The sequence below is a fragment of the Struthio camelus genome, chromosome 2 (genome assembly GCF_040807025.1).
Source record: "Struthio camelus isolate bStrCam1 chromosome 2, bStrCam1.hap1, whole genome shotgun sequence".
In the NCBI taxonomy this organism is placed as follows: Eukaryota; Metazoa; Chordata; class Aves; order Struthioniformes; family Struthionidae; genus Struthio; species Struthio camelus.
The window spans coordinates 3,950,327-3,963,041 of record NC_090943.1 but is presented as its reverse complement, the minus strand read 5'-3'; the positions used below and the strand labels follow the sequence as shown (position 1 = coordinate 3,963,041).

The 12,715-nt window shown below is 49.7% G+C and overlaps 2 protein-coding genes across 2 annotated transcripts in view; one reads left to right on the top strand and one right to left on the bottom strand.

Annotated features, from left to right (window-relative positions):
- Positions 1-3,107: 3,107 nt before the first annotated feature.
- On the top strand, positions 3,108-5,161 carry CYP8B1 (cytochrome P450 family 8 subfamily B member 1). The gene has a single exon (XM_009684178.2). The coding sequence runs from the start codon at positions 3,161-3,163 to the stop codon at positions 4,691-4,693; it is 1,533 nt and encodes a 510-aa protein (XP_009682473.1). The 5' UTR covers positions 3,108-3,160; the 3' UTR covers positions 4,694-5,161.
- Positions 4,915-12,715, bottom strand: part of OBSCN (obscurin, cytoskeletal calmodulin and titin-interacting RhoGEF) — a 212,106-nt gene continuing 204,305 nt past the window's right edge. Inside the window, exons 113-115 of the mRNA XM_068934092.1 lie at positions 12,638-12,713; positions 12,011-12,160; positions 4,915-11,874 (exon numbers count right to left, since the gene is read on the bottom strand). Coding sequence (XP_068790193.1) covers positions 11,697-11,874; positions 12,011-12,160; positions 12,638-12,713 — 404 coding nt within the window. The 3' untranslated portion in view covers positions 4,915-11,696. The remainder of the gene's footprint in view (positions 11,875-12,010; positions 12,161-12,637; positions 12,714-12,715) is intronic.

Sequence of the window (12,715 nt, the reverse complement as noted above, 5' to 3'; positions counted from 1 at the left end):
GCCAGTTCTCCATCCACCTCACTCTCCACTCATCCAACCCACACTTCCTGAGCTTGCCTGGGAGGATGGGATGGCAGACAGCGTCCAAAGCCCTGATGAAGGCCAGGGAGACAACAGCCACTGCTCTGCCCTCATCTCCCCAGCCAGACACTCCATCCAGAGAAGGCTATCAGATTGGTCAAGCACGATTTCCCTTTGGTGAATCTGTGCTGACTGCTCCTGATCCCCTTCTTGTCCTCCCCGTGCTTGGAGATGACCTCCCGGATGAGCTGCTCCATGGCCTTTCCAGGGCTGGAGGGGAGGCTGACAGGCCTGTAGTTCCCTCAGTCCTCCTCCTTGCCCTTTTGGAAGACAGGGGTGACACTGGCTTTCTTCCAGTCCTCAGGCACCTCTCCTGTTCTCCATGTGCTTTCAAAGATGCAAATGAGAGCAGCAGCAGCTTCACCAGGGGAGGCCATGCGGGCTGGTGGGAGCCTCTGCATGAGCCTGCTACACTGCACAAAGTGCCCACAAAATACATTTCTAGGTAGGCGAGTGGCTGCAGAGCTGCCCATCCTGCTAAATTGATGGAGGACAGTCAGGCACATTTGTCATAGGGGTGGGAAAGAGGACCCTGGAATGGGTGGGCCATGGTGCATTCAAAGGAGCCCTCCTAGGAGACACCTTGCCCACAGCGTAGCAGGTCACAGCATGGTCCTGCACAGCAGAAGGCATGCGTAGCATTGGTTCAGGGCACAAATTGCCATTACCGAGCATGGAATGGGAAGGGGGGCTAGTTTTCAGCCTGGAGGGCTCCCCAGTCCATCTCAGAAAAGCTGGTGCTGGCAGAGAGACTCCGCAATAACAAGGGTCTGGAAGGCAATGGGGGTCAGGAGAGTCCTGCTTGGTGGCAGTCCAGATTTACACCTGACTGCAGCGATGATGCTACTTTGGACCGAGATATCTGGTTTATTGGCCAATCTCTGTTGTCTCTGCCTTTCATGGAGACCTTGACCTGCCTGATATTCACTGTGATCTGTTTCTGCCACAGAAATGAGGTGTTTTTTTTTTTTTTTTTTTTTTTCTGGCCAGACAAATTTGAAGCCTGATGGTGATACACTGGCTATTTAAAAGATCACTCTGTAGAACCGTATTCTAAAGTGAACCAGAGGCCTTACCTCTATCAAAGCCACAATTTGTGCTTTAGCAGGGACCCCTCAGATAAATAATTTGCTCTACACCTCCCTGAGACAGGCTATACGTGCAGCCTAATACACTTAAGTTAAGTTTCAGTGGTGGCTAAAATCTTAACTAGAAGGGAAGGACCCCAACAAAGTCTGGAGGACACTGGAGGCAGCAGACACAGAAAAGCAGAAGGAAAATGGAAGAAGGAAACAAGCAGAAGGAAAAACCTGAGGGGCACAAAAACGCAGGGGCTGGGGACCTGAGAGTTTTGGGTAAAACAGATGAGGAAGAGCTACGGATTGAAGAAAAAGCAGTAGGACAGCTGGGAGGAAAGGAGAGGGACCGGGGGAGAGAAGACAAAATCATCAGCTTCAGAGTTGGTCACCTGCTTTGCCAAGGAGAGCAGCACTGTAGGCTCTGTTACGGAGGTGGCATCCTCCCTGTCACCTGCATTGGCCACTCTGGTCCCCGTTCATCCCTTCAGGCTCCTCCGAGCTCCTCTCCCAGCCTGCGAGGGAGGAGATCTACCTTGCTTGACACACTAGAGATCGCGTCAGTGCATGTTCCCTGTTGCTGAATACACACCAGCCCCTCTGGGATGTCTCCAAAAATCCTCCTTCAGTGGTATCCTACTGCTCCCCAACCTGCAGCAGCACTACGGACACCAGAGTTGCCTCCATCCTCCTGCTGAGAGCTCAGGGGTGAAGTATTTGGCTGACGGTCCGTGTGTGTCTGGCAGACTGTTTGTGCAGCTGCCAAGAAAGCTGGAGAAAAGAGGGGAGAAAAAGCTGCTCTGGATCATAAAAAGGGTTAAGGAGAAAAGTAATTTTGGCTGAATTGGGGCTCCTGGCTGATGCAGCCTAATGCAGCTGAGGCCTGCAGCTCCCCAGGGCACAGGGCTGGACGGGAAGGTGAAGGTATGGGCTGTGTGTGTCCCAGCGTGCCGTCCCGGGTACTGGCCCTCTAACCCTCACAGGGTAACTGGGGACACATCTTCATCACGGGAGGGAAATCCCCTGCAGCCAGCACGGGCTGGGGAAAGGAGGGCAGGGGACATGGAGTTGGGGCAGCTAAAATCCAAGCTAGCAAGGAAGGAGCCCAGAAAAGTCGGGGGGCGGGTGGGAACGGGAAGCAGGAGAGACCGAAAAGCACAGGGAAGATGGGTAAAAGCACAGGGCATGGGGTGGATGGGGGCTGCAGAGCAGAGAGCGAGGAGGAAGGCAGAGGGACGCCACTAGGGCCAAGATGCCCGCGGAGAAGACCAAGCGCGGGGAGCGCAAGTGAGAGATCGGGGCTGGGAGGGCGCCAGGACTGCGAGGGCAGAGCTGGGTCTGTGATTGATTTAAACCCTCATCACCCTCGGGGTAAATGAACCTGTGCTGCTTTGCCCTTGTACAGATTAGCAGTGCTTGTGCAGCCAAGAGCGCACTTACAGGGCACTGGGTTTTGGAGAACCTCAAAACGTTGGAGATCTTTCCTTCTCTTGGCTTTTGAGACGAAATCAGTTCAGCTTTAACCCCTCTTGCTCTCTCCTGAACGCACTGACAGCACCATTTCCAACATCTCAGTCTCTTATTCGGTTAGCAGCCCATAGCCTGCTGTTAAAAGCAGCAATCATCGAGTGACATTCTCTGACCTCCCTTTTTTTTTTTTTTTCCAAAGAGCAAGGCTCAGTGCAGGTGCAGCTTTTAGCCTCGACAAAGTAATTTGTTTAAGTTCCCTCAAAAACCCATCAACAGCCCAGTCACTCTGACATGGTTATAACATACCTTTCACCTGATTGTACCTGCCCTTTCCACAGTCATAAATATCTGTCTTCGGTTAAAAGGAAAGGGAGATATAAGCGGCAGAGCTTGGCAGGGGCAGGGTAAATAATTGCCACCAATAGGGACTGAGGTTGTCAGCTGTGACATCCGCTTATTAGTGATCAGATGTGAATAAAGAGCCCTCTCCAGCCTCAGCCTGGGTCAGAACCCTGGATGGGTGCAGAGCTCTCATGGCTCTCTGGGTAACTCTTCTTTGTACCCTGGTAGCATCACTGCTTGGTGGGCTCTACTTCCTGGGAGTGTTTCGAAGAAGGAGACCCAATGAGCCCCCTCTGGACAAGGGTCTCATCCCGTGGCTGGGTTATGCACTGGATTTCAGAAAGGACAGTTCAGAGTTTCTAAAGAGAATGCAGAGAAAACATGGGGATATTTTCACAGTGGTGATTGGAGGCTATTATTTCACCTTCGTGATGGACCCCTTTTGCTTTGGTGCCATTGTGAAGGAATCGCGATCCAAACTAGACTTTGAGAAGTTCGCATCTGAACTGGTCCTCCGGGTTTTTGGATACCAGCCCATTGAAGCCAGCCACAAGATTATTCAGCTATCAAGCACGAAGCATCTGATGGGAGATGGACTTATTGTCATGACACAAGCGATGATGGAGAACTTGCAGAAGTTGATGCTTTACAAGATGAGCTCAGGAGAAGGGGAGCAAATGTGGCAAGAGGACAGTCTCTTCAACTACTGCTACAACATCATCTTCAGAGCTGGGTACCTGGCTTTGTATGGCAGCGAGCCACACCAAAGGGCGGGAAACAAGGAGAAAGCTAATGAGTACGATCGTGTCCACTCCAATGAGTTGTTCTATGAATTTCGGAAGTACGATCGCCTCTTTCCTCGCCTGGCCTATGCCGTGTTGCCTCCCAAAGACAAAATTGAAGCTGAACGGCTCAAGAGGCTCTTCTGGAGCATGCTGTCTGTGAAGAAGAGCCGACAGAAGGACAATATCAGTGGGTGGGTAAGTGACCAAGAGCAGGCTCTGGCAGAAAACGGTGTCCCTGAGTACATGAGGGACCGTTTCATGTTTCTGCTCCTGTGGGCATCCCAAGGCAATACTGGCCCAGCTGCCTTCTGGCTCCTCTTTTATCTAATGAAACATCCAGAAGCTATGAAGGCTGTGAAGGAAGAAGTGGATAAAGTCTCAAGGGAGAGCGGCCAGGAAGTGAAGCAAGGTAGCCCACCAATTAACGTCACTAAGGACATGTTAAACCAGACTCCTGTTCTGGACAGCGCGCTGGAGGAGACCCTGCGGCTGGCAGCAGCCCCAATCCTTATCAGAGCCGTCCTGCAGGACATGAACCTCAAGACGAGCAACGGGACAGAGTACACTCTCCGCAAAGGAGACAGGGTGGCTTTGTTCCCACATGCCTCTGTGCAGATGGACCCAGAAATCCATCCCGAGCCTCACCAATTTAAATATGACCGGTTCCTAAACCCAGACGGCACCAAGAAAGATTTCTACAAGAATGGGAAAAAGCTGAAATACTTTAACATGCCTTGGGGAGCAGGGGTATCCATCTGTCCTGGGCGGTTCTTCGCGACCAATGAAATGAAACTGTTTGTGTTCTTGATGCTGACTTACTATGACTTGGAGCTGGTTAATGCAGAAGAGGAGATCCCGCCAATAGACATCAGCCGCTGGGGATTTGGAACAATGCAGCCTATTCATGACGTTCGGTTCAGATACCGGCTGCGCTTTTAATTTGAAAAGCCTCGTTACGTTGGGCCTCCTGGCTTGTTTTGCAGTTGTCAGTGAAATACACTGCATGCAACTCCTCCCACAGGTACTGGATCCATGCAGACCCCTTCCACAAGAGCGAATGCTGATATGATTTCACTTGTTTACCAGTTATTGTGGCTTTACTCTTTATTTTCTTTGCATGTATCGCTGCTCTGTGTCTATGGTTATTGCATTGTTTTTACTTTAGTTTGACCTTGGGACTGTGTTATTTTGTTATCAGACACTTAACAATGTACTGAAATGAAATGAAGCAAGCAGAGATCCTAGCATATTTTCCACATGAAGCATACTGGCAGCAGAATAGCATCAGCCCACACACTTGGGATTTGTCTCCTGCTTCATCGCTTTTCCCCTTGTTAATCTGAAATGTCTGACTGCGTTCAGAAAGCCACTGAAAGGTCAGAGAACAATAAATTTGCTCTCCGCAGATGTAAGGGTTTCATCGTGGGTTTAGCACCATCTTGCCTGCAATGTCCTTTTCGCATCAGATTAAAACGTGTTCCCCTGATGGCCCCAGACAGATGCTCCTCAGAGCAGAGGTAGGACCTCTGCTGACTGATCACAGACACCCCACCAACACATAACCCTCCCTCTACTCACGCTTAAGAAAAGGAAAGATATTGCTGGTCTCATTTGCCACATTACTGGGAGGAAAAAGGAGTTGCAAACATCAGTTATAACCTAAGGTACCATGTTCATGTATCTACATGACTTAAGAACTGGACAACAGCCTTTCCAGGGCTGCCAGCAGGTGCGTGTTCAAGCCCTGTGTCTTGTGCACAGCTCCTGGCGATAAAAAGGGTATCCACATCTGTGTGGTGTGTGTGTGTGTGTTGGGATTCATCCCGCCTGCTCTAACGTGGCTGGAGCGTGGCTACGTACAGCTGGGTTAGTTCCTCCGCGGCACCGAACCAAATCACTGGTTCAATTCAAATTGTTGAACAAGTCCAGAAATGTCTGAGTCTGCAAGCCGGCCAGGAGCAGGTCTGCCCTCCTGCAAGAGGAAAGAGAATGTAGCTAAAACTAAATTTTATTTTATCGATTTTATTTTATCATCTAGGGCCAGCTTTTAACTAGCAGCGATGTGCTACCCTCCTTCCCCTCCCTTTCCTTTGATGTGGGCCCCAGGGCCCCCCACAGCCCCTCACCCCCAATGCCTGGGCCCCAACCTTGCCTACAGCGCCCCAGGTCTGATGCCTGAGCCTTCACCCACTCCCCACACGTGGCTCATGCCAAAGCCTGAGGATGGGCCAGGACCTTGCCAATCCCCCACCCATTATCTTGAGCCCCGTGGGCCAGTGGTGTTACCAAGGGGTAAAGTATTTGGCAAGGGCCTCCCTCTCGCCAAATTGAGCGCCCGTCGTCTTTCCAGCCCTGCCTGGGGAAGGTGGTGGCAAGAGCAGTCACTGAGTTCATCCCAAGGCTTTTGGGCTACCTGGGACAGCAGAGGACACCAGTGCGTGCTGTCCCTGCTTCGCGTCGTACCCTCTCTCCCCCAGCACGCTCCAGGAGCAGAGCAGTCTGCAAAGGCTTGGCGGGGGGGACTATGGCGGTCAAGGGGTGGTGGCAAAGGTGGAGGGGAGAAGACAGCACTGGGGCAGGAGAGAGGACCTTGACAACCTCAATCCCCCCGGGGGTTGCAGCCACAGCTACCTGTTGGGCCCCAAAACATCCCGGCTTCATGCACCTCTGGCATCCCACCTTCATGCCAGTCCAATACAAGATAAAATTTTGCCCAGCAAACCTTGCTTTGCTTTTTTCTTTCAGCGGTCAAGGCTGTCACCAGCAGCCCTTACAAGAATTAAAGCACAGCCTTGCCTGGGGACAGTGGATTGATTTTACCCCGATGCTAACCTTGGACTTTGGCAATTACATATGACCAAGGAACCCAGCTCAAACATTTTCAGGTGTGTCAAAACATCAAAGCCAAATTTGGCTCTGCTCTCCAGAGGGCAGAGTTATGTTGTAACTGCATCTCTAGGGCAAACTACAGACCTTACAGAGTTGCAAAATTTGGAGAGAAACTGTCAAGTGCTTGGGGCAGAACTAAGATAGATAAAAATGCCTCTTATCTCAGTAGAGTCAGACCCTGAAGCTAACGCTTTTATCTGAAAAACTGGCCTGATGCTCTCATAGAAATGAGCTTCCTTGGATGGTGCCTGGTCCCAGCACTACCCTGGAAAGAAAAAAGAAGAAAACGTCTGTGTTTCAGTGCTTTACAATCTCAGCTTGACTTCAACGGGAAAAGGAAAAATGGTGCATGGGAAAGGAATAGGACTCTGGCAAAGCAGGGTTAATCGGAGGGGACGGTGCTGGGAAGGGAAAATTCCTCATTACATTTTTTTTCTGTTACACAGGGAAGCTCCCCTTTCAGAATATGTGTTTCTAAGCAAACCAAGTGAGTCGCGTGCCTCGCGCTGTAGCACCCATCCAGTTACGCCGAGCAGGAGGCAGAAAGCACAGCCGTTCGTGCAAGGCAGTAACCAGCGCAGAAGTTGGCTGGCTGCGATGCCTTCTGCCACTCCTGCCATCTTCAAGCATCATTTAGTGGATGTCCTTCCTTTGGCATTATCTTCAGAGTCTGTTGTGGAGAAAACAGGAGAATTAGATAGGGAGAAGGAAAGCGTAAGAAAGGAGTGACAGCAAGAACCTAGGGGAGACTGGAAGCACCTTCTGGTCTTGTTGAGGGTTCTTCAGACCCCCAGAACTCCTGTAGACCTGCCCTCACGCGAAGTGGGCAGAGGTATCGACAGAAGTATCGTTCTGCCATTCAGGGACACGTCCCCAGCGTTCGAGCCAGCTCACCAACCTCTCCCACCACTCCACATCGCTCAGCCATCAGTGCTGGCTGCATCCAGACTGCTCCAGCCTCTTACTCACCGGGAGACACACACGGGAGCCCCATATGGGTCCCAGTTATGTAGGGGAGGCCAAATGACACCCCCACCCCAAGGCATGCTTTAGTGAGAGGATTTTTTTTGTGTGGATGACTTGCATGAGGGTCATCACAAACAGCTAACGCACAGTGTATATATGCTGGTATTGCTTGCATGGCATAGGGTCTCTGTTAGCCCGGATCAGGGGTGTGTTGGATAGGTCCTGAGCAAACACAGGCTGGGTTTGGGAAATAAAGGCAACATAAAATATGCATTTTCCTTAGACATATTCCCTGTGAGGGTGCATTAGCAGTGCACAGCTGGGCCTTCCCCTCCTGGCAGCTCCCTGGGGTAAGGGCGCGAGAGGTGGTCCGGAGCAGGGCGATGACCTGAAGGACTCAGGGAGCTCCAACACCGCGGCAACGTGGGAACATTTAGATTGCTGCTCTAAAGAGAACCTTTTAAACACTGTAAAGAGAACTACCCCGACACCTTTGGCAGTGGTATCCAGAGCTATTCTCTATTTCTAATGAGGCAGGAGCTATTTCTGGGCCATTCAGAAGCTACATAGTGAGGGTGCAGTTTCACACCCCCAAAGTCTCCAGGTGCTACAGAGCTATATAGTACAATAATATTGTGGAAGGATATAAAAATAATGACAACGACAATGGTTCAGCAGAAAAATATGGCTTCTTCATCAGAATGGTTTATTTAGCATTATTTAACAAAACAATATTGAGCCTATAAAAGGCTTCAGACATGCTCAAATGCATGCAAATGTGAAAAGCAAAAAAAATCACTTAATTTGAGTCATACAAGAAAGAGGAGTGACAAAGCTCCAGGTGAGTTAATCTGCAACCAAAGTTTTATGCTTAGATAGGTTGTCTCCTGGCACTGAGCTTTCCATCCCAAAGGGCTCCAGCAAGAGTAAAGATCAAGACTGTGCCAACAGAAACCTCCTTGGATTTGTAAAAATAAGTTAAATTGGAAGGAATCCAGGGTCCTGAAAAGTTTAATGGGCCAGATCTCAAAACAGTGTCTGTCTCCCATAAAGCCCCTGCCCTCCAAGAGAATCGGGCATGGAATCTGGCCCTAAAACCTTTGGTTTCCTCTTCTTTTGTGCATCATGAAGACAAGATAACTTTGACATTCAAAGCTTCAGTCTATCGAATCCGTGTCTGCTCTGCCCAGCACAGTGAAACCTCCTCTGCTCTCAGTCACCCTTCCTATACTGTACCAGAGAAGGAATCATAATGCTCTAAGCTTTAGGTTTCGACCAACATGGGTTGAATGCGATGGAAAAAGCTGCCGCTGCTAACAGTGTCACTTCTACATGACGATATTAAATTCTCATACGTTAGGAACTGATTTCCTGTTCGCATCCCTCTAAACAGCCAGCTACTGCTCTGAGAAAGCATCCTATCACATGCTGCTTGTAAGGAAAACTCAAGAAACTCAGCAGAACCAATAGATACATCTTTCACTTCACAGAAACTCAAAGGAACACTGAGGTTATAAAGCACAAAGAAACTGCACAGCTGATACCATCCACGGTAGAGGAAAGCAATGCCCAGCAGCTTCTGAAGAACAGAGAGGTACGTGCAACGTCAGGATGCTTTGGATTTTATGAAGAATTAAAACATACAGCATTTGCCAACGGCACTGTTTTCACATCGCTTGAAAGGCGTGCCTGTACGCTCCCCAGAAAATAGCAGCTGCACTTTGAACTGCCAGTGTCTATCAGCAATAAAACTTCTGCGCTTAATAAGGTCACGGTCATCATGGTGTCTGATGCTTTTACTGCTGCGTAATTACATTTAAAGCCATCCGAAGCGAAAGCACGGTCTAGCCCACTTTGCTTCAACGCACTGCTCTCACAGCCTGCAACCACCTTGGATGTTCCCCCCAGGCTCCAGGAATCGCAGGATCTAAAACTGAGACTTACAGGGAGAGTGACGTATAAGTTTCTCCGTGGCACATTTTGGCCTGCAAAGCTGAGAATGGTACTAACTACGTGATTATTTGAGCGCGATTGCTGGTCAGCCCCAGCCCCAATTTCTCGTTCCTTGCGTTGGTAGAAGGGTTGCTGTCTATGCTATAGCAGAGCAAGTATGTGCTGTCCACACACAGCCAGAACGACCAGCAACATGAACCACCTAGACCACGCGGTCAAAGCAGGCTTCTACCCTGAGGTCTTCCGTTCACTTAACAACAATACGCTTGCTGTGCTGAAAATTTATAATGCTCTAGGTGATTACTGTAGTACAGAGGGGCTTTTAACATGCAGGCATTTACCAAAACGACTCTATGTTGATCCCGGCTTTGCCACATCTTCCACAAGCCTGGGAACAGGCCTTAGCCCTGTGGCCAAGCTCCTTCCACCAAGTCACACCCTATGTGGGAATATCCTGTGGCAGGCTGAACGCACAGATACGAAACAGTGCAACAGAGCTTTTTCTATGGGGAGCCAAGCAAGGCAGGGACTTCACAGCAGTGACCCCCTCACACACTGCTTTCCAGGCTGGGCAGCTGCCTAACAGCCTTGGATGTGCTCAGCAAGGGCTTGCTGCACAGGCCTATTTTAGCCCTGCTTGTGAGGAAGCCCATGCAACTAAAATTCTCTATTTGCCTCCTTTGGGAACGTCTTTCCTAGAGTAGCCCATACACCAAGTCACAGCTTGGCGAAGCTGTTTTTTCACAGGTTTGTACGTTTGCTCTTTAACACATGTCTAAGATGAGCCGCAGATAAAGTTAAGCCGGGAAGCAGGGGGATTGCTTTAAGATTTCATGCGACAGGTAAGCCTACATCAAGGTCTAGTGGGAGACTTCAAATACCTGTCCAAAATAAAGCAAAGCTTTGTGGTCTTACAAACCATGACGGTTGGGTACCCATGGTGAACAGTGACTCTGCTCAAAGCCTAGCAAGCTATCGCCACTTGCAAGATTAGGATAAGGAAGAGATGTAACTCACCCATAACTCGAAAGCCACCACCTACAGTAACACTGTCATGCACATAACACATAATTGTACCTTCCTTTGCAGCTTCTCTGCAGCTAGAAGTATTCTCCTCTAGCTTGGGTGGCAAAACCTTGTGTTTAATCCGGGGCCAGGCCCTGTGAGGATGGCACTGCCTGGTCAGGTACTTGGCCAGGCAAGCAACACGCTGAGCCCAACTGCCCAGGCATGCTGGTGGAGTCCCACCGCTGCAGCCTTGCGTCTAGTACTTGGTAAATACGCAGGATCACAGGATAAGTCAGGATGAAAGTGACCTCAGGAGGTCTCCAGTCCAATCTTTTACTCAAAGCAGGGTCAGCAATCGGCTCAGATCAAGTTGTTCAGAGCTTTATCCAGCTGGGCCTTTACACCTAAAGCCCTTAGATACACTGCTATTCACCATCAGCTCAAAAAGAGGCAGGTGCTGCACTTTGTACTATTTCCCCACAGTGAATCTTTCTGACATATTTACTTTGATTTCATCCTATAGTCTCATTATCACCTTCTCTTCCTCCTCCTTGCCTCAGGGCTATTTTCCGATCATAACTGTTTATTGAATTCTTTCAGATTTGAGGCAGGTGAGAAAACCCATCTGTCTCTCCAGCCTTGCTGCAGTTGTTACTGTGGGATGAGCCGTACAGTAATATTTGAAAGGGTGCCTGGTGTTTTATCCTGAGACTAAGGGGCAGGAGTCTCTGTGTTTGCATACATGGAGTTTTTCTGACTTCAGGGAAGGATTTGCAAAGCTACACAGGCAAGGTAGCTAGCCCCATTCAGAACTGGCTAGACAAATCTGTCGTGGTTATTCCAGGAAGCTCGGAGCCAAGTGACACACCTACCGTCAAGTTACAATTAGTCAGATGAGCCATTTTAACGGTCCATGCATCCATTCTTACCCTGTGGCAAATGCAAGCAACGTGAATGAGATTTGCTCACAGGTATGCTAAGCTGCATTCGCAGAGAGCTAAGTGCACAACTCTAGGCAGTTACGCTAACTCAGCTGATGCACAGTAACTTGACAGTATCCTTTGGGAGTAAACACTAAAGGCAGAAGTGGGGAGGGAGACAATTCACCGCTGTCTTCTCATCCACTTCACTGTGCAATCATCAGGCCATACTTGGAGCACAGCAGGCCCCTTTTCTTTTCCCGTTCCACGAGGAAATTCCTCAGTTTGGTGGTGGGAAAGGTAACCAGCGCTTGCTGTCTGTTGTCCAAACCTGTCTCTTGGAGCCACGGGCTCTGAAGGCACTCTGAGGCTGACGGCCTTCCCCTAGGACAGAAAAATGTGAGAACATCAGCCAAGGAGCCATGCTGGGTGAGGAAGCTCCTAGGAAATGGAGAGAAAAAAGGGACAATAACCAGGATCTGCATAAACTGTCCTGTTGGGAAAGGAGATACTGCCTTACCAGGGATTTGCACACAGTGTGCTCTGGAGAAATGACACTGCCCCTCCAGAAAGACCAGCATAGCACCGCGTGAGCTTCACTTTCCCCTTCCTGGTCGTTCTCAGAAACTCGCAGGCTATGTCAGAGCTGACGGGGTAGTTGGCGCTCAACCTAACCCAAAAGAAGAACTGGTCAGCATGAAAGGCCACTCGAAAGATCCTTCCGCTCCCAGGAATTCCCACCCAGCAGTGAGAGGAAGGCCATGCAGCGTTCTTCACTAGGTTTTATGACTTTGGCTGTTTTTCCATTTGGCATAATTCAAATTTTCCTGGTGAAGTTGGGGTTTTTGAAATAAAGCTGAGTGAGAAATACAAGCAGCTGCTGTGTCGCAAAACAGCCTCCTTACTTAGAGTAAAGGAGCCATATAGGCAGCCTGCTGCTCCATCTGGAGACATCTCTGGGCTTGGGGCATCCTGGCATGGGGCAGGCAGCTGCACAGCCTCCATCACACAGCCTTTTGTGGCATTGCCAAGGAGAAAAAACATAACTGAAGTCGAAGTAACTAGTCAATGCATCACCCGTGGTTGATGACTCTGAAATTGCACTTTTGCAAAGGCTCCTGTGGCAGGGAATGAGAGATCGACTTACATGATGAATGCCGTGATTCCGATGGACCAGACGTCAGTCTGAGGGAGAGCTCCCTGCTCTGTCAACAGTTCTGGAGCT